Consider the following 23,691-nt stretch of genomic DNA (forward strand, 5'->3'; position numbering starts at 1 on the left):
TTAGTACATGGATTGTGTATTCAAAAGCTGCCATTGAACAACTTCGCCGGCGTCATATTGGTAATCTATAAACATGATTCATACTTTTATTGAATATATAACATATGATATTCAGTGTTCGCCACTAATAACTATCAGTTTCATTATAACTATTTGGTGTGAATATAGATATCTTTAATCAGTTATTCTTATAAATTAACGTACTAAATTGCGCGACGTTTCATTGTATTGCTTACAAAACCAAGGATATACAACTATTAAACCTATATCATTGTGAATTCACTTCAATCAATTCAATGATTTTATGTGTAAAACGGAATATCATTAAATATAGTGTTTATGTTAAATTTATACAGGGTACGATAACCATGTTTTGTGTATAATGTACTGTATATTAATACTATTAACTACTATTATAATATATACTAGTAGGTACCCGCGGCTTCGCACGCGATGAACTAAGACTAAAGTGAGCTAAGATGCGATTTATATAAGTCTTAAAATTTATAGTTAAAGTTAGATATTAACATTGTTTTTTAGATCTAACCAGAAGTACCCATGTAGGTGCAAAACCTACGAAATTGTGTGCGAAGGTGTGGGTAACTGCTAGTATGGGTAAAATTCGTCAAAAAACTGCTCAAAGGAATTCTGTAAAAAAAAATGTTGAGAAAAACATTCTTCAAAGAATATTTACATGAGAAAACAAAAATACTTGCCTATTTTTTTAAACCTTTTACTGATGGAAAATAACACTGTTCTTGGAAATTGTAAAAAAGATATCAAATCACGTTTATCAAAAATTTGACATTGGTGACACGTTGTAAATGTCAAAAAATGTTTGTTTACATAGAAACGTCAAAAATATTTATGTTTACTTAGTTACTGTCAAAAATAACAACAATTTTTTGTCGCATTATATATGTTTACAAAGAACAGCTGATTAAAAATTTGAAAAGACTCTTTCACTTAATAACATATGTTTGCTGCAATGCATTTCTTACGGGTATTTCTGTAACCAGTGGGGCGGAATCCTGAATCGGGAAAGGGATAAAAAGTATCCTATAACCTTCTACAGATCAAGACGAACAAATTAAAAAAAAAATTAGGCGAATCCGTCCAGCCGTTTGTGAGTGATGCTGTTACACACGAACAGTTTCATTTTTATATATATAGATATATATAATATTATATATAATAATAATATATATATATATGCTTCGCCGGGACTCGAACCCGGATCTCCCGCCGGGTGAATGTGCTACCATTACACCACAAAGCCCTTACTTTTTACGATTCAATTATATTGTATTTGGCCGTATGTGTCACATATACGTTGAAATAACCAAACTAACATATGATCGGAAGACCAAATACCTGTCAAACGACTTTTGTTTACATTAATCAAATTTGTATAAACGACAATGTATATATATATATATATATATATATATATATATATATATATACACACTGCTTCATTTAGATATTATGCACAACTCATAAACTTATTACAGAAATGGAGAATAAATCAAATAATTACCAAAATACACAACTATTTATTCAATAAATAATTTATTGTACATTGTTTTAATACACATTATTTTAGTATATACATAGTTTTACATTCTACCACTTATTTCCAACAAAAATGTAGAGCAGTCGGGTTTTGCATCGATAAAAAATATGTATATTCTGTATAAAATGGTATAGCCTATATCATTCACCCTACCAACTACTGTCATTTAAAAAGCTTATTTTTAACTGAAAAATAATCGTTAATTATGCATACTGTATTTGGTAAGTTAAGAAAGAAATAATACTGTGTTATATAAAATCTGACTTCTAAAATTATATAAATATTGTGTTAATTAAAAATTTAGGAACTATTAATATTTTTATGAAAGTCAAAATATACAACAACCATTGCCTGCTCAAAACCTGTGCAGTTTTGTATTACTGAAATATACTGTAGGCTCATGGCATTCATAAAGTAAACATATCTTGACTAATGATTTGGTTGACGTATAGCAATTGTATTTTCAGAACGAATGACTAGGACAATAATTATTGTGCTGTACTATATTACAAGATACGCAATTTAACAGAAACCCCCAGTCACTTTAAATTTTGTAGTATAGGTCGCAGCATATACCATATTGTAGGGATAAGGTAGATTGAAGCTGCCGTAGAGAATTCAGATATTTTAAGAATGTTCAGGATTTTTGGCGTAAAGAGTAGCATATATATATAGTAATAAAAAGATAATTATTACTCGTATCGATTGATATTACGCGTAACTGATTGCCGGAGAACAACATTCCTGCCAGTTTTTTACATTTTTGAAGAGGAATACGATAAGATTACCTGAGGGTATATAATGTACTCAATATTGGTATAATATAAAAATCCTAAACTATCTAAAATCTCTTTCAATTCTCTTAATGCACTGCTAAATCACAGTCAAGTCCTCTAACTGATTACAACGTATTTTGAATTAAATAAATATTATACAAATGTTATTTAGCTACTAAAATTACTTCGACAAGAAATTAATGCATGTATGCAACATCATACTTATTTGTTTCGATCAAATAATAAGGATTTAACTGATTCCATTAAGATAGAGATATATCTATTACAATAATAAAGAAAAACTGCATGTAATAATGAAAACACACGATGGATTTCAAATAGTGTACGAGATTTATTACATCAAAGAAAAACGTCAAATTGAGCAAAGAATATCAGTTTAAGAAAGTACTGAAATGAATTAGTGTACATTGTACTTTACAATAACTTTACTTCTTACGATGACATCACTTAAATGACTTAGTATAGGTCAAGAACGGAGCCAGGGAAAAATATTTGGGGGAGCGTTTAGACAACTGATATTTTCCCGTAGTGGACAGCGAGTAAGGCCCCATTTTGTTCCTTAAAAAGTTATTGACCTATTTCTTTGTTGAGAACAATCTTTCAATTGTACATGTCATTAATACTGAATTATTTAAACAATAATAATTGCTGACTAAAAGAGTACCGGTAATTGAACAAATTTAACATTTGGAGGGGACCAGACCCCTTAGATCCCCTCGCTGGCTACGTCATTGGTATAGATGTATACATACGTTGGTAAATTAGTTATGATTCTTTTCATACCATAGTGGAAACGGATAATCTTAACGTCCAATCTGGTATATAAAAATAGAAAAAAAAAGTCATCACAGTAACATCTCATTTTACTAATAATTTATGCAAAAGCCTATCCTAAACTATTTATACATCAGTACAGGAAAATAATAAAAATTAGTATAAATACTACTAACGCAAATTGACTTACGTTGTTTTAATATTTGAAGGTTTTAGATAGCTCATTAAATTTATTATCGGTGATGATCAGATGATTTCAATTCATAGATTAATATTTGTTGATGTTAAACCTACCGTACATGTACCACGCCTTTGATAAATGTGAGAAAAGTTAACTTAAAACTGTTGTACAGCTCGCAAACTATTTATATAATCGAGTCAGAAGGTCATCTGGATTCATTAAGTGTACAATTTATTAGGTAATTTAATTTTTTTTCTACCCTACACTCCTAGGTCGATGGCAAGTTACTTTTATGAGTTGCTTGAGTCAGAAAGTGACTTACCTTGATTTATTTTATTTGAAGTTGCTCGTCTGGTGTGGTAATATATTATGCAATTCCTAGCCTGAGTTGATTTATTTTTGAGTAAGTTACAGGTCTAAGTTGATTTAGTATTCACGATCCTGTAACAATAGCCTATTTTGCATGCGAATTATCTGTTTTGATTTAGAGAACACGATAATGTTTTGCAAACTCATTCCCTGGATTTATTTACCGATAAAGTACTTGACTGGGCTGACAATCTATTCGGACAAGTTAACGAGTCAGTCAAGTCTCAAAGCTTTGGAAACATGATCAAAATTATAATTATCAGTGTTGACAACGTTATAGACATGGAAGAAAGAAAATATAAAAAGGAAGATGATTATAGATAATTATGATAAAAAAACAACAATCTCGTTGTGAGGACCAACGTTTGAGAAAACTAAGAATAATAGTGGGGTTTGATATTGTGTAGGAAGGACTTCGCGTCCAAACCGACGTTTATGACTCCTGGTCGACCCAGATCACGATCAGCTCTTCCCGTATTCTTCGACGATCTCGACAAGGCTGGTGTAGGAACCGGTGAGAAACCCCACGATGCCAAAGCAGATAACTAGGATGTTCTTCCAGACGACCCAGTACCCCTTGCCCAGACCTCCTGGAATGTCCCACCACACCACCATCTCAACAATGGACGGAAACATCAGTCCGAGGAAGGAAAGACAGACAGCGCCCACCAGTGAGATGAACGGGCCGAGGTTAGGCACCAGTACAGAAACAATTACTGGAAAACAATATAATAATACAGTTAGGCGTGTAACAAAATTCAGAGGTTCAAATGAGTGATATGTCTGGTTAGAGGAAAATTAGAGAAGTACCAACATAATAGGGGCAGGTTGGTTGTGATAAACACTTGTCAGAGTCTCAACCAAACGTACATACGAAAGAGAAATAAGAGTTACTTCAACTTCGCATTCACATGGTGACTGTCTTATGTATTGAACCTCACCTCACGTCCACTCAACAGTTAATTGTCCTTCTTACTGAGTAAGAACTTAGCAGGATACCAAGTATCGTGTCTGCGCGGAAAACTTAAATGGGTGAGACTAGACCCTTACTTTCACTTTCATGATGAACTGTCAAACGGACAAAACTAGGACTTTTCCTTGTTTCTTCACCCTTATTACATACTAAAACATATATAAACATACGGAGGTAATGTCTCTCTAACTTTTGCATCAACTGGAACACTGTTTTACGGTTTGAGCTAAAGACCCACCCTTGCATACGCAGCATATTGAACGTATTGAGCTAAACCCTCAACCCTTTGTATACACAAAGGATCCGGATGCAAAGGGATTATTGTCAAACGAATTGACGTAAAGTTTCGCTCTTACATCCGAACGATAACTGTCAAATGGAGTGAACTTGATCATCAGCTTATTATCCACACATATTGAGCTATGTCCTGTACTTTGTGTTCATACGATGACTACCAAACCGTTTAGGGAATAATATATTCGCCTTCCGAAGATTGAGCTAGGTCCTCATTCTACAGAAGAAAGTAAATATTTAAGTTTTTAGAGTTTAAAAATATTTATTTAGTTTAAAATAGTTGGGGTTAGGGGCCACCACCTTTTCAGATCCCATGAAAAGCGATGTCGAGTACACTATACCTCACCCATGTCACCTTAGAAGAAGGGGAGGCAACCTTGTTATAGTCTCTCTACTCAAACGGGCTGGGGACAACACAACACTCCGTCATGTCCTACTACAACAGTCGTCTTCCGTAGTGGACCTTGTGGCACTCCTGTACATTCATAGAGTTTCCCGGATGTAAACGGATTATAATAAAGTTGAAAATACTCGTATGATTAAAAAGTGTTCATTCAATTTAATTTAAATTGTATACTATAGTAAAACACGTAAGTACATGAACTCACTATATAGATCGGCGGCACAAGTAATTCATAATAATGTGATACCAGCATATCAAGTTAGATAACATAACTGTTTGCATAATATCATTTACCTGTACCAGTTACAACCAACATCCTCAATATGTATTCGGCGCGATTTGGATGTTCCACAAACTTATGCTGAACACCTTTCCAGATAATCTCCATGGGGACATAGAACTGAAGGGCGTATGTGAAGAACATGGCGACGGCTATCATCACTTTTACAGACTGTGCTAACCTGGACAAGCATCAGAATATACGTGTTAAACGGATTAATGAAGTTGGTGATAAACCCATAATGAGTAGAGATTGGAGGCTTATGCTCATTTGGAATAGTTAGTATATGCCATCGTAATAAATGAAACAAAGTGTTTCAAAGTCTTGAATTGTTCTATTCTTCATAATATGGCAAAAGTAAAAAAATTAAAGCATGAACAATAGCTCTTTATAGTGAACTAGGTAGATTTTAAGCTTAACCTTATTTCAAACAATAATTTACAGGATAAGACAATTTAGTTCAAGCAGTTTCAGACTTTTCAACTAACTCCTTCCTCGTACTGGGTTCTTACATTGAGATATATTTATTGTTACGTAAGGGTACAAGCTCTTAACTGTGTCAAAGAGTACGTAACTCCTTTAGCAGATTTTGTGTAGTTCAATTGAACATTTTACTAGTGTACTGTTTCTTTCGATAAACCAATGTCTTAAGGAGTTTCTTCTATTACTAAACATAAAAGAAAGAATATACACAAAAAGGGAAATTTTTTGTGATTGTACCTGATAAACAAACACACATAGTACGCCACCTTCCGTTTACAATAAAAAAAACGTTTATTGGAACTTTAGATACCAATCTATTTAAATATTCCTAATAAAGTACAAACACGCTTTAAGTGAATATCCTTCTGATATTTTTTCCAAATACTGAAATAGTCGTAATATTACTGTAAAAGTTAAATTTCGTGGTACTTATTTTAACACAATACATTTTAATTTTAGACGAGAAGAGAAAAAGTTATGTACAATTAAGATTAACAATCAAATAAGACGCAATTAGAAGATAACGTATTTTGAAGTATTTTAAGTTTTTTAAGGTTTAGACGAAAGACAACAAAGAGAAAAAATTACAATAAATTAAGTAATCTATAAAACATTATGAAACATTGAATCGATAACACAATCAAATCTTACATTAATTACAAAAGTAAACCTTGAACCAAAATTAATTAATATACATCTTTAGATAAACAATGGTAACATGTCAAACAACAACCGAATCTACTGCTAGGTTATATAAAACATAAACTAAACGTAATGTAACCAAACGATAAACCTTTGCACTCACAATTCGTCTGGTAAATTAAGCGTGATGCTGCCAGCAGTGTCAGCGCCGTATCTCAGGTAACCAAGGAAGCCGACCACACAGTATAGAGTTACCACAGAACCCATGCCAATATTGAGTACTCCGGGACAGCCGAGGAAATGTTCAGGGGTCTTCATATTGTTCTCTAGTGGCATTACCTAGACATAAGACACGTCGGTTACCATTGTCATCAGTGACAGGTATTTATCTCAGGTAACCAAGGTAGGCGACCACGCGGTATATTGTTACCACACAAACCATGCCAATTTTGAGTGTCCCTGGGTAACCGAAGGAATCATTAGTGGTATTTATATTATTCTCGAGTGGAATTATATAGGAAGAAATTAGTAACCGCTTACAATTCAATTAACAATTTGTTATTCAAATCGATCACAGCTACCAATAGTATTTATCTGAAGTAAGTAAAAGTTACCGACATTACAGCATTTAGTAACAGCACTAGAATTGCGGATGTCGAGTAATCTATATCGGTTAATGCGACATTTTGTGACAGATCCGTACCTGAAGCTACCCAACGTGTCAAACACACATCACTTAATAACTGCACTAGAATTGAAGATGTAGGGTATTCTTCATATCGGTTACCATTAATGGCCGCTTAAATATAAAAAGCTAACTATAAAATATTTGTTGGTAAATAATAAAAGTAGACTTCTAGGGCAGTCAGGTGCGGTTTTAATATTGTTTATGCTGTTCTAGAATAACATTGGCATTTCTCGTGGAAGAAATCAGTTAGCGTTGCAATGATTAACATGTTTATACCTCAGTTATAAAACTTTGTTACAGGTTATTACAATTAAGAGACATTCGGGTAGCCCAGGAAGTTTTTGGAGTACATTTTATTGTTCTAGAATTAAATCACATGTACGTGCTCTATAATGGCAGTAATGCTAATCGAAGTATTAAAAATGTCAACTTGAATATTACATATATAATACATATTACTAAAAAGCAAGACCTACATAATAATTCTGACAAATTGTTTTTTTTTTTTTTATTGAAGAAAAAATCAAGTATATATAATGCTAAAAGCTATTTTTTTATTTAATTATTCACTCATTTGCAGAACTCTTTATTTGTACGCTTTCAAAATCATTACCATACATAAAAAACCCAAAGTATATGAAGCTTAGTATTTGAACTTCATCCCCATCTGGTCTGTGGGGGAGGGGTAGCGAGAAAATTAGGAGCATGCGATAAAACATACACTAAGAGCTTAGTGCTGGATTACCTGGACTTAGTATAACATCGATTACGATTGGTAAAATGGGTTGCTAATCTAACATTGATTACAGACGCCACTGTAAAAAGTTCTCTAAATCAGATCATGATTTGTGCCTTAAATAAACATTCTGGTTATGACCAGATTGAAAATAGATTGCTGTTGCTGTCTTAAACGCACATATAAAATGCACACAATGTTCTATTCTGTTCAGATGTACTCACCACACCGATGCCTTCAAGAGCGAAGATAGCGGTGCCGAAGAAGAGGGGCATCTTTATAATAGGTGCTATGGCTGGCCGGCTGTCAATGGGTGGGAGATCCAGGAGGATGTAGTAGAAGGTTATACCCATGCCCACGGCGATGAACACGTTGGCCACCATGGACAGAGGAGCCAGGTACTTCAGATTACGTATCAGGTTCATCAACAGTAGGAACGGCAGCGTGCATATCATGTACAATCTCAGGTCTATCGTGCTGTCTATGTATAGATTCAGTACCTGCCAACAAGTCGATTTTAAGAGAAGTTATGTCTGGCAGATTCATAGACCTATTCTAAAAATGAATTATGTACTTTTAAAAATCTTGTTATGATTCCAAAACGAAAATCTTTATTCTTTGACAGGACAATTGTATAGATATTATGAAACTGGTGATAATAATAATAACCCTTTAAACATTCATTGGATTGTTTGATTTTCATTCATAAAAATAATATTAATTACTTTACATTTATCCAAATTTCATGATTTGGTGTTGTATATCGAACCCCGCTCAACTGTCAGTGCTCAGAGCACAGGGCTAGCGAGTGACTCTCTGACAGGATAGCTACTTAGACAGTTTTCCACATTCTTAAACTTCTAAAAGTGGCCTATTGAAAGTTTTGTAGTCGTCTTTCTTTGTCTAATAAAATGCACTTAATCTCCAGAAGGGACATAATTATTACTCCCTCCTTATAAGTGCAAAAGTCATGTTGTCCAAACTCATAAATAACACTCTGTGCCCTTAAATCACCAAATACTTAAACACGACAAGCAGATAATGTTGCTCACTGAGTATTAAAAATTTTCCTTTATTACTGAATTACAAGTTCATTATATAGAACTATTTCTGCCTCAAAACCACCATGAGTAGCCGTATAATTTTTCCAGTCCCTTTATATATGCAATATTTTAGAGAGAAAAGCCCTTGAGTACTACTTCTAAGGTTAACTAAGTACACAAATATGACCAATAGAACTCTACCTGTTTGAGATTAGAACAGACAAAGACGGTGTAGACGCAACAGCACCCCAGCAAGTCTATCACAATAAAGCTGTTTACCAAGAACCTACAAGAAAGGAACAAAACATATACAATATATTTTTTATTTATCTGTTTTTGAAGTTTAAGATCAACTTTAAAAACTATTAGAACGATAAGTTTTTTATAGGAACATATATTTTGGATTTGAAGTTTGTTTATATATATATATATATATATATATATATATATATATATATATATATATATACAGGGTGAGTTTTTTAAAGTGATCCAATAGCTAACTTTTAAATTACACGACCTAGCACCACACTTTAAATTTGGAACTTGCTCAATTTTAAGTTTCACTCAGGGATACACTTTCAAATTTTTTGAAGATGGCCGCCATTTTCCAATATGGCGGTCAACTTTAAAATCTCTTCTGGAACACCCTGTATTTTATATTGTTTTTAGATTCTACTCAACAAAATAATACATTTTTGCTTTTGAGAGTTTTTCAATATCTCTAATGGTTCAGGAGCTACGTGGACTGGAAGTTTTCATAATTTTTGCCAATATTATGGCGGTCAACTTTAAAATCTCTTATGGAACACCCTGTATTTTATGTTGTTTTTATATTCAACACTACAAAATAAGACATTTTTGCATTTTAGAGTTTTTCTATATCTCTAATGGTTCAGGAGCTACGTGGACGGCAAGTTTTTATCATCAGTCCGAAAAAATCCGAAAACTTGCAGTCCACGTAGCTCCTGAACCATTAGAGATATAGAAAAACTCTAAAATGCAAAAATGTCTTATTTTGTAGTGTAGAATATAAAAACAACATAAAATACAGGGTGTTCCATAAAATATTTTAAAGTTGGCCGCCATATTGGCAAAAATTATGAAAACTTCCAGTCCACGTAGCTCCTGAACCATTAGAGATATTGAAAAACTCTCAAAAGCAAAAATGTATTATTTTGTTGAGTAGAATCTAAAAACAATATAAAATACAGGGTGTTCCATAAGAGATTTTAAAGTTGACCGCCATATTGGAAAATGGCGGCCATCTTCAAAAAATTTGAAAGTGTATCCCTGAGTGAAACTTAAAATTGAGCAAGTTCCAAATTTAAAGTGTGGTGCTAAGTCGTGTAATTAAAAAGTTAGCTATTGGATCACTTTAAAAAACTCACCCTGTATATATATATATATATATATACAAAATTTATATATATAAATATTTATAACTATTATAATATATAAAATATAATATTTTATATATATATATATATATATATATATATGTGTGTGTATATATATATATATATATGTATATGTGTATATATATTCATTAAATTTGTATACGTGGCAATAGCCTAATTTAATTTCAATAAACATTGAATCACAAAAAGTACAGTAGAGTCCCGTTAATCCGACCTAATTGGGACCGAGCCCTATTCGGATTATGTGATTGTTCGGATTAGCCAGAATTACAGAAAAATACGGTTTTAAACTTGAGATGGGTCTATTTGTTATAGAATTATCAACATTGTTTATTAAAACACGTTTTCTGACTGTTGCATTGTATTTCTTGACAAATAAACGTGTTTGCGAATACTAAGCACATTTACCGTATTTAGTGTGAGAGTTCTATTGTTAAGCAATGTGAGCGTACTGGATATTGTACGGGGCCACGCGTTCAATAGTTGTACGAAACTACGCGTCATCCAATAGACTCTTCAATGCAACAGAAGACAATAACTGAATTTATATCTTTTAACAATTAATATTATACTCAATAATAATATCAGTACTGTACGTCCAATTTTTGTTTGATTTCACTTCTTAATACAATAATTTAACTCATACTTAACCTATAAGTTTCAATTTGGTACTGTATTTAACTTCATTATTTATGTACTGTAACGTACACAATTTGTCTTAATAAAATATTGTATGTCTATTTAATTAAAGTTTTCTTTGTTTATGTACGAAATGATGCACCCATTTTCATTTTTTATGTAATTAGTTTCTATAACTGTTCATTATCGTTATAAATAATTCCTCCTGGACCTGTTCGGATTAACCGACGTTCGGATTACACATGTTCGGATTAGCGGGACTCCACTTACTCCGACGGGACTCGAACCCGGATCTCTCACTTGCCGGGTGAATGTGCTATCATTACACCACAGAGCCCTCACTTTTTACGATTCAATCATTTTGTATTTGGCAGTTTCTTTCACATATGTGTTTAAATAACCAAACTAACATATGATCCGAAGACCAAATATGTCAAAATGACTTTAGTTTACATTCATTAAATTGGTATACGTGGCAATAGCCTAATTTAATTTAATGTCAATAAACAATTGCTCTCTCTCTCTCTCTCTCTCTCTATATATATATATATATATATATATATATATATATATATATATATATGAGACAGACTACCGAAAATATCGTTGAAACGTGAAGTTAGCACTGTGAACTTGGGTATTAAAAGAAATTTAGAGCTTTCGATAGAAATTCAACGTTATTTAGGTGTCAGCTCCGTCTCATACAATTGACATGTATGAATTTGGATGTTAGATATTGTACGTAGGACAAACAATTCATTTTGTTTTAACCTTCCTGATTTATGATGTTGATATCTTTTTTATTGCTATTATTATATTCCTACTATTATAAAAGTTAATTAAGTTAGTCATGAAAAGTCTTCAAAAGGAGTAAAAGGCACAGCCCCATCTGCGGACAATTTGATTATGAGTAAAGTAATCCTCTTACTCTTAAAGTCATCCATCGCCACTAATGAACCAAGACGTACTGAGTTACCTCGCAATTGGAGCTAACTTGCGAACTCTCTGAGGACCTTCCAGGAACGCTACTTCCGCAACGTCTGCGAATCCGAGTGACGGTAATTTTCTACGCTGGCAGAGCTGGAAGGCACATTGCACCTGCAACCAGGTAAGTAACAAGCTACAAGTAAAATTATGTTAATTATCGAGTGGAGCAGCACTGAACGAATATGTGGATACCATCTTTCAGAGACAGTTGCTGTAATTGTTAATTAGCCTTCCTTAATCCTGGAGGCGCGCCTAAACGACTCATTAACTTAAAGATCGATTGAAACGTTTCTAATTATCATCATTGATTCTGTAATTATACTGTACAACTTTAAATTTTTTATGTATTAATAACTTTAGTAACTCCATGAGAGTTTTTGATAAAATATAGAAGCTGTCGCCGTTTTGAAACGTTATATGATATATATATATATATATATATATATATATATATATATATGTGATTTAATATGTTACTTTTACACGGAAGGATTCTCCCAGTATGTTTGGCAAATTTCAGTGCTGCAGCTTAAACCGACTTAAAATAAATCTTTTCCTATAAAATAAATGTACAGATATACGGAAACATTTTATTTGAACTTTATTTTCTTAATTTTAATGTCATGAAGCAATGGTTACTAATCTATTGTGAAGGTCTTAATCCACCTTCTTGCGTTCCAATTCGATATTCAATCCACTCCGAAGTGAGGAAATACCCCTGACACAGAAAACTGGGAAATAAACGTATCTTTTCCAATGGTTAACTATATAACATGCCGGCTGGGACATTAGGCAAAACATTGCAATTTGCCGCATTTAAAATAAGCCCCTGCATTGACACCGTTCACTCCACCCAGTCCAGAGTTGTGAGATCGCTCTGGTTCAGAGAAACAGTAGAAACCCGTCAGCATAAGAATAAAATTGGCCAGAAGGTTCTATATCTATCAGCCTACATCTCGGGGCACGACTATGAAATCGGCTTCCATAACAAAGTCAAACAAAATCAATGAATTCTGATTGCTATAGAGCAATCTTGTCATAGGACAAGAGTTGTGAGATTTCGCTCTGGTTCAGAGAAACAGTAGAAACCCGTCAGCATAAGAATAAAATTGGCCAGAAGGTTTGTAAGTAACAACAATAAAAATTGCCCCGAGATGTAGGCTGATCTATCAGCCTACATCTCGGGGCACGACTATGAAATCGACTTCCATAACAAAGTCAAACAAAATCAATGAATTCGGATTGCTCTATTTAAGAGATGGTATCTAATCTGCCTATTACAGAGTCAAGTACTCTGGATACCTATGCGGTAGTTCTAATTCCGAATTTAGGGCAAAGTGACTCCCTCTCTTTGTAGACTAGAATGATCTAGTGAAGCTGATATAATATTGTCGAGCATCCAAGAATGACTCGAATAAGCAAAGCTGGCTTAATTCGGTTATGTCCACTTTGCTAAAGCGTCGAGCCAAAAGGCTAAAATTAAACGACTTATAATTAGAGGTAGTTACTCCCATTTGTACCAAATCCATTCTTTGTCTAGATAAGGCAAAAGATCCACCACACAAGGCATCACAACAGATATTTAAGATGACATCCATTCACGTTTTTGCAGTAATTATATTCCAATTATATATATTCTCAAACTATACACAAAATAACGTTATTTTGTTATAAATCGTAAACAATTAAAAATACTACAATTAAAAAAATGTTACGGTGGTAGCCTATAAAAATTTGAAAAAATGATTATATCTCAGCAAACGAATGTACAACTAGTTATATAAATAGATTCCTTAATTGTACGAGTGTTATTAATTAACTTATAATTACTGCTTAATTTTTACATTGTTACACTTTGTTTATGTTTTAAGGAGTTTGAATTTTAGTTTGTACACTATTTCATGTACCAAAATTGGAAATAAATTATGATTCAATTCAACTATTAGGCATAAAATTATAAGATCATTTATAACAGTGTTTAATGCTTTGTCTTATGTAGCAACTTTTCAAGACAGTGGTGGTACACAATTAAACAATACCATAATGTAAATACTATTAAATACGAAAATTACTGAACGTGGTATCCAGGTGGCATTACACAATAACTTGTATGAGTTTATAAGCGTCTTAACAAACAAAATGTTTTAAAATGGGGATGCAAAGTCTTCATATAAATTATTTTTCAAAATAGAACAAACGTAACATTTTATAAAAAAGTTACTCATTATAAACAACTTTTACTCTTATACATTACACAAGGTGTCAAAATAGTGTATATACGAGTACAAATTTGAAAAGAAATGGTAGTATTCCACTTATTGTAGAATGTAGTTGCATTTCAAGTTGTGTATTGGACAGCAAAATATAAGTGTTATAGAATAATAAGGTCTTTTTACAACAATTTGTATTACTTGTTTTATATCTTGTAAGTTTAAAGATGGTGCCCTTACAAACATTGAGAAGTAATCAACAACGTAGTGTCAATATGATTGAATATCATAATCGTCGTTATATCTATTAGACTGAGACTGAGACTTTCTGTTATACATCGTTTGACAATCTTCATTAGTCATTGTAACCAATAACAAGTTTCAAGATGGTGCCCTTACAAACATTGAGAAGTAATCAACAACGTAGTGTCAATATGATTGAATATCATAATCGTCATTATATCTATTAGACTGAGACTGAGACTTTCTGTTATACATCGTTTGACAATCTTCATTAGTCATTGTAACCAATAACAAGTTTCAAGATGGTGCCCTTACAAACATTGAGAAGTAATCAACAACGTAGTGTCAATATGATTGAATATCATAATCGTCATTATATCTATTAGACTGAGACTGAGACTTTCTGTTATACATCGTTTGACAATCTTCATTAGTCATTGTAACCAATAACAAGTTTCAAGATGGTGCCCTTACAAACATTGAGAAGTAATCAACAACGTAGTGTCAATATGATTGAATATCATAATCGTCATTATATCTATTAGACTGAGACTGAGACTTTCTGTTATACATCGTTTGACAATCTTCATTAGTCATTGTAACCAATAACAAGTTTCAAGATAGTGGAAATGTAATTTATTTTAAATTCAAAACTCAATCATTTTCTAAAATAGATCTAAAATATTGCTCATTTTTAATATTAGTGGTATTAGTTAAATAATTAAATATTACTTAATTTAGAATAATAAATAAACCAATAAGTTTACTTTTTATTTTGCAAGACCTTTCTACAACAACAATGCTGTCCTCATCAGATACTTCACAAAAGTATGATGAACTGTTATGAAGTGTCTGATAAGAACAGCTTTGTTGTTGAAAGGTCTCACAAAATAGAAAGTATAAATATTAGTTTATTTATTGTTCTAAATGAAATTCAGTTATATTTATAATAGAAAGATAAACAATACCAGCTCCATCTTCAAGGTTACAAGTTTTACTTTAGTACAGTTTTTGATATATCACAAGTTTTAATATGATTGCGTTCTGCATTTTCTTAAGTGTTAGTGGTATACCAGACGATAGGAGTCACAGAGTAAAAAACAAAAAGATTTAAAACTTCATGTCATTTACAACAACTTTTGTTATGACAAGTTTGACGTAGATGGGAGTGTGTGTGGGATGTCTAGGGGACAACTGTGCTTTGGAGCACTCTACCGACAACAGAGAGAAGATCCTCGTACAAGGAATTCGTGAGGGTGTACGTTTCAAGCGAAGACTAGGAGATGATGAAAGACAGGAGATATATGCAGTTTCATGTGCAACACACACCACACCAATCACCCCAGAAGGGGTTTCAGGTAACCAAATTATACAAATATTTCGTAGCCAGCGATACGTTGAACATTCATCATGATTGCATCGTATGCCTGAGAGTAGATACCACCTAGTTAACAACTTCAATTTACTAGTCGGTGTGTGTTTAGGCAAGCCATAACCTCATTCAATCTTCTATATCAGCCTACTTTACCTCAAAAACATTTCGTGCCCGAGTTCAGCATAGTTATTCTCACTACTATATGCAGATAAGCATACGAGTATGTTTAGGCAAGCCTCCACCTCGTGCCTCTTATCATTATCAGCGAATGTTGTCTGTAAACACTCCTTGACCATATTCAGCATGGTTATTTTCACAAATGTATGCAGATAAGGATATGTTCAGGCAAGCCTCAACCTCGTGTTTCTTATCATTATCAGCGTATGTTGTCTGTAAAGACTCCCTGACCAGATTCAGCGTTGTTATTTTCACAAATGTATGCAGATAAGGATATGTTCAGGCAAGTCTCAACCTCGTGTCTCTTATCATTATCATCGTATGTTGTCTGTAAAGACTCCCTGATCAGATTCAGCGTTGTTATTCTCACTAATATATGCATATAAGGATATATTTAGACAAGCCTCCACTTCGAGTCTCTTATCAGTATCAGCGTATGTTGCCTATAATCACTCCGTGACCAGATTCAGCGTTTTCACCGTCTCCCACAAACTAGTAGATACAGATAGGCAAAACTGTTGAGTCGCCACAAGACCATGATAACATACGTTCATCTGTTGTCAGTTTTTTTTTAAACCATTACACGTGCATTATCATTTTCCCTTTCGACGAAAACCCTCGGCTGAATATATAATTTATATGTTGTTTATACAACAAAACCACACCCACATTCAAAAGCTCGTAAAGGTAACAATACCGCTGATTGCCGCCTTTTACGACGGCTGATTGCTATTATTTGGCGGTCGATGGAGATTGATGGCGGTACTATCAGTTATCAGTAGGCCCCGGATCAACTCTTAGTAATATAAGCAGCTCCTGATAACATATGCCCGTGGCCGGCTTGCCTGCCCAGCTGTGGCTTCTGGTCGAGATTTAAGCCTTATCTCGACAGAGATTGATCGTTAAACTAAGTCAACCATCCTTGAGCCCAAGTATCTGAGATACAGTACAATCTCTGATTATAAAGTGTGATTAGACTGTTTTGGTATCTATTATATTTATTATCACATTGTGTCACGTTTGTTACTAAAAACAAATGTTCTTAACGTTAGGCAGATATTCTGTATGTCTGTAACAAGACAACAGATTGTCAACTTTAATATAAATACGTCTTGTGAAAAGTATGGGTATTAGGTTGGCACAATTGTAAATTATATATAATATATACTTTATAGTTGTTAATATTTTGTTCTATTTATAACAAACTATATAAATACTGTATAAAATCAGTATAAATACTGATACAATTACACTGCGGAATTTCCATGAATTAAATATAATAATATCTTGTAGATAAATTTGTTTGCTGCCCAATACCATCAAATGGTTTAATTTTAAAACTATAATTGTTTAAAGACCTATCCTGTCAAATACTATTATGTCCACTGTGTTATATATCCCTTCATGGATGTGTTAACGTGTTATTTAAAATCCCCATTTGTTTAAACAAATAAGCATGACTTCTGGCATCTCTATTTGGCACATTACAGCGAGAAGTATTTTCGTTTAGAGGTATTCACTTATATCCCTTTTAAACTCTAAATTTAACCGAAATATCACCTGAAGGTGAACAAGGTTAGTTCAAATGCTAATTGTCAGTTTCTGAATAAAACGGCTACGAGATATGGAAGGACAAGTGTTGGATAGATCCACTACCACTTGTGTGTTATTGGTACACAAATTGTTATTTCTCTCGACTATAGTGAATCTGAAGCACCTCCATTATTATTTAACCACAACCATACTAACATCTGTGTCATTGATACACAACTTATTCTCTCTTTTGTGGAATATACTCAATGTATACCACATCCATTATAATCGAATAACTACTATATCTGCGTGGTCTACCACATGAGTCGTTGATAAAGCTGTTGTCTCTTTTGTAGACTGTACTCATTCAACAATCGAACCGCAACCACATCAGCATGGGCTATCACCTGTGTGATTGATAAATACGCAGTTATCTCTTTTCTATACTATACTCAGCCTGCAGCACTTCCTCTAGATCAAACTACGACTAACCAGCACGGACTATCAACTGTGTTGTTGATATATACGCACTTATCTCTTTTCTATACTATACTCAGTCTGCAGCACTTCCTCTAGATCAAACTACGACTAACCAGCATAGACTATCACCTGTGTGATTGATATATACGCACTTATCTCTTTTCTATACTATTCAGTCTGCAGCACTTCCTCTATATCAAACTATGACTAACCAGCATGGACTAGCTATCACCTGTGTCATTGATACACCAGTTGCTATTACTTATTGATAAAAAATCTCTCTAGACACTCAATCTACAGCATTTCCATTCGTATTGAATCACAACTATAACAGCACTGAAATAGTCGCAAAATGAGGATCAAATGCACGATTGTGAGGATTCAAGCTAGCTGTAAGTTTATGGGATTTTTTAATGTTTACTTGGTAAGAATCTGGTATGTAGTGAAAGATTTGTTGGGAAGAGGGGAAGTCATTTTCTAGTTTCCTAGGGGTCATTAACTCTCTAGATATAGCCTTAGTGCTGCTTATAGGGCTTTAACTCTAATATCTGATATCTGCACAGTTTTTAATCTTGTATTGTTGACTTTTAGTATGTACTCTTAATAACATATGACCATTTTAATTATTGCTTACAATAGAAAGCAACTTACTGTACGGTACGCTTGTTAACTAATCGTTCATCTGTTTTAGTACGAGGGTCATTAAAGTCTGGCCTCTTAGTTGTTACTTATAACAACATGAACGTCTCATACACATGGTTTTGGGGTGCAACAATAATTACTATATGTTGAATATGTGGTAGGTATGTTTATTATGTTTGATTTATCAAGGTTATGTGGTACATTTTATCGCTGATTACTATATAATTGAATGGCATGTAATCTCGGTGTTGGTGGACAAATTAATATCAACGAATTATACAGATCCATCTCGTATTGTGTAATTTCAGACTACTCTAAAACTGAATCCACAACAATTCTGTTAGTTTATTTACGTTAGATACCACAGCTGATTTGCGTTATATTTGTAGAACGAACTTTTAACCAGAACGGAGTAACCGAGATAAACCTGGCTTTCTATTCTTTTGAGATGTTATCTTATGTAATCCTTCATGTGATTCCTAAATTCTTCTCCATGTTGTAACTTTTTATAATTGTTCTGTTTTCCTTCGAGCGGTATAACAATCATATCATATCAATATGTGACGCGCTTCTTTTCACATCCCTTCATTCCCAAGATTTTTTATTTATTAGGTCATACACATGTTTTCTTTATGAATCATTCTGTATTACTAGTTCATTATTAGTGGGATAAAAATGAAACATATAACTATGTACTACCTTCAGAATATTGTACAGTATAAACTTCGTAAATCACAATTAATTATGATTTTACCTCTACATGTTCATAGAAATGTTTTTAATAATTTTAAATTATACATAACAATATGTATGTATAAATCTAAATAATTTTTCTATTGCTATTAAACTCGAACTCTAATAGTTTAACATTTATCACCCATATACTGTACGCCCAGAGGATGTTTTACATTTTAGTAACTTGGATAATAATCTAGTTTGTGTTATACGGTAATGTGTAATATTAAAATTACTCATCTCAAAACTTCAAACTATTGTCCTCAATCGGTACCCATTTGTATGTTTTTTTTTAACCTTTGGACCACTTATTATATCTTTGGATTACAAATTTACGCTTGATCCGTAAAAATAAATTCTTATGCGTAATGCACTGCCTCTTACCCTTTAATATGACATATTCTATTACATAATTTTGAATTTCTGTCTAAATAAAACTGTTGATATTTGCATTGTTTTCAAGAGCGCTTCTTGACAGGTTAGCGATGGTTAAGAACAAAATTTGTACATATTATGTGTCGAGTACTACCTACCTTTTTAAGTAGTCAAACACATAACTTTTATTTATGATGCTACATGGTTATGTATACAGTTTTAGATTGTTTGTTAAGTGATTATGTTTAGCAAAGTAACATTAACATTTTTGTTATTTTGTTCTACTGTGTTACATTAAAATCCAAATTAGCTTGTGTCCCAAATTAACAGTTTTTTACCTACTTGCCTGTAGGAATTTATACTTTTTAGGAACTACTTTTCTCACTATTATGCTTAGCTTAATAAACATGTAGTATCAGGAAACTTGAATTTCTCCTTCTCATAAACTATAGTCCATCTCCTAATTTTTGAATTTTTGTACTCCATAGGTCCTCATATTTCTATGTTTGTGAAAATATTTTGCTATTATAGTGTTACATTGATTTGAATAAGAAATTAATTTGTAGTAATTAGCAAGTAGTTATCTCATTTAATTCTCATCTGCAATATCAAATTCTTTGTTCTTATAAAACTGTGAGCTATTGGGTAATTTAATGGAAATTAAATTTATTTGCAAATTATTCTGTTAGAATGTTTGCTAGTAAAACTTTTATTTTTCTAAACATATCCTACTTCCTTACGTTAAATACTTGTCAATATCTATATGTAAAACATTTTACTTTAAAAATTTCTTTTAAATTTTTTTAATAATAATTTATGGAAATTTTGGAAGATCCACACATTACTGTTACTTCAAACAATTCTCTGCCCAACATAAAACTCTTAAAATTAACAAGTACCTTCCGTCAAAAACTAAGATGCAGTAACACATAACATCCTTTTTCCTGTTCCTATAATTGGGATGTATAGGAGGCTAGAATACTCACCAGAATATTGACACAATATGTAGAGACGGCACCCACGAAGAATGTACTGATAATGCCGAAGATGAGACCAGCGTTGGCGAAGGCAAGGGGCATGGCGAGTATCCCCGTGCCCAGACTGCCCTTCAGCAAGTGCATTAGGGTCTCGCCATCTCTGGAATGCCATTGTCAATGATAATACGAGTTAAATAAAGTTGACATCGTAACTTTATACCTAGGGATTTTACTTGCTCTATTGTTTTATATGATACATGCACATTTTAATGTTAACATAATATACAGTCGATAAGTGACACTTAGTGAAACATTTTTGCATCAAATTTCATTTTTCTAAGACATCGGGGAATTGGAAAACGTAACTATAGTTCTTTTAGGGGTTTCAGCCCTATTTCAGCCGCTATGCGTGGTTGATCTAAATGAAAAATCTTCTAGGTTGCAACCCCGTATCAACCCCAATGAATGTCATAAGACATGTTTTCGTCAAATTTAATATTTCTAATATATAGGGGAGGTAGGAAAACAAAACTGTAGTTCTTTTAGGGCTTCAAACACTATATCAGTCATTATGGGTGGTTGATTTGCGTGAAACATCTGTTTTCTTTTTTTGTTGTGAGCATGAGATACATTCGTGTTAAATTTCATCGTTGTAGGACATTTCGAAGTGAAAAATCAAAACTTTTGTGTCAAATTTCGTTTTCTAGGACATCGGAACCTGAAATACTAGTACCTACTATTTTAATCCTTATGCGTGGTTGATCTTGGAAAACATGATATTTGTCTGTTGAGAGCATAAATGTGTATGTGTCAAATTTCATCTTCCTAGGACAAATTGTTTAAAACTGGTGAACTAGGAGTAGCTTTTAATTATATAAAATATCAGTTTCAAGGTAGGAATACACCAGATTACTTGTCAAGTAACAGGCTTTGCTACAGATAAAAAGGAATGCGTGCACAATCATCTAACTTTATCTTTCCTATAATGAATAACTATATGTCATGAATAACCTCAAGTCTATATATTAAATTAATTCCTTAGATTACCTGCGAACAGAAGGAATAAACATTTTACACTACCCAGAGTAATAGATTTTTCTAACACTCATCCAAATGAGGAGTGGCCTTATGCCAGCTTAAATAATATTTGCTTTGTATATGTGATATATACAATAGATATCACATATATGGAACCATTTAATATATATACATATATATATATATATATATATATATATATATATATATATATATATATATATTAAATATGTAATATATATAATTTGAATTTACTATTATGAATTTAATGAGATGTACACTAAGAAAACATAGATTTCCACTCAAAATTATTGCTAGTTTAACATTAATTATTATTTATGAAGATAAAATTAAGTAATACTAATTAATGTACTGATTGTTTTCCTCTCTTGACGGGAAGGAGTGGTTTTTGCCAAAAATATGTATGCAATAGGAAATCCTGTGTCACTCGGTGCACTTGCGTGGATGATATACTGCGTTACCTTTAAGTTCACACATTTTGAAGGGTTAAAACTTTACATTAGAGGTTTGGATATTAGCTGCTTAGCCTGATTTCCTTGGTTGGCATTGGTTTTTTGGTCATTAACATATAGCCTAGTTATCGATAACAGCTGGCTAGCAATATAGTCAATATAAAGTTCTTCATGTTTCAGACAGTATGTAGAAGATTCCCTTGGTTGCTTTTGATCATTGGTTCATTAGTTAACAAATTTGCTAACATATATTTTGACCTAGCTAATACTCATAGCAGCAGAAATCTCCGTGCTTCATTCCCCATTATGAGTATCCCCTTGGTTGTCCTTGAGAATTAGGCCATTAAATAATATATTTATCAACATACAGTTGGCCTTGGCTACTAACATGTAACTCATCTAATATAGTACCTCATAGTAATTAATATTCATATTCGTATCAAACATATGCGTAACTGGGTATTTTTCTTTTCGAGTTAACAATTTACTATGTATTTGTTTACATCACACACACACACACACACACACACACACACACACACACACACACACACACACACACACACACACACACACACACACACACACACACACACACACACACACACACACACACACACACACACACACACACACACACACACACACACACACACACACACACACACACACACACACACACACACACACACACACACACACACACACACACACACACACACACACACACACACACACACACACATATATATATATATATATACGTGTTCTGAAAACTCCTGTTTACCATAAATATGCCACGCTGTTGTCACATATATGTAGTATTAGCACTCCTATTTCTAATTGATGAGCGTACGAAGATAAAGTACTCACGTGGTCGGGTGAGGGACCTGACGGTGCTGATAAGGGTTGTAGTACTTATTGGAGACTGTACTGACCCTGGCGCTTGGTTGCGTGTTAACCAAGTTGGCGGTGGAGCTGTTAGACATGGTTGTCTCAAACAGCTGCTGGTATATCTGCAACACCATAAAGTGTTAAAAGGGACTTTCACATTATACTACCAAAAGGACCAACAGCGTCTTCACGGATGGTTTTATTGAGAAGTATTAATTAAAAATAAATATTTAAAAAACAACATTAGTTTCCC

The 23,691-nt window shown here is 33.1% G+C and overlaps 1 protein-coding gene across 1 annotated transcript in view; it reads right to left on the bottom strand.

Annotated features, from left to right (window-relative positions):
- Window positions 1-1,536: 1,536 nt before the first annotated feature.
- The window catches only part of LOC124370688 (proton-coupled amino acid transporter-like protein pathetic), a 29,593-nt gene continuing 7,438 nt past the window's right edge, over window positions 1,537-23,691 (bottom strand). Inside the window, exons 2-9 of the mRNA XM_046828976.1 lie at window positions 23,418-23,560; window positions 21,043-21,193; window positions 12,276-12,397; window positions 9,441-9,525; window positions 8,421-8,696; window positions 6,936-7,111; window positions 5,662-5,828; window positions 1,537-4,413 (exon numbers count right to left, since the gene is read on the bottom strand). Coding sequence (XP_046684932.1) covers window positions 4,160-4,413; window positions 5,662-5,828; window positions 6,936-7,111; window positions 8,421-8,696; window positions 9,441-9,525; window positions 12,276-12,397; window positions 21,043-21,193; window positions 23,418-23,533 — 1,347 coding nt within the window. The 5' untranslated portion in view covers window positions 23,534-23,560 and the 3' untranslated portion in view covers window positions 1,537-4,159. The remainder of the gene's footprint in view (window positions 4,414-5,661; window positions 5,829-6,935; window positions 7,112-8,420; window positions 8,697-9,440; window positions 9,526-12,275; window positions 12,398-21,042; window positions 21,194-23,417; window positions 23,561-23,691) is intronic.

Source organism: Homalodisca vitripennis, chromosome 1 (assembly GCF_021130785.1).
Source record: "Homalodisca vitripennis isolate AUS2020 chromosome 1, UT_GWSS_2.1, whole genome shotgun sequence".
NCBI lineage: Eukaryota > Metazoa > Arthropoda > Insecta > Hemiptera > Cicadellidae > Homalodisca > Homalodisca vitripennis.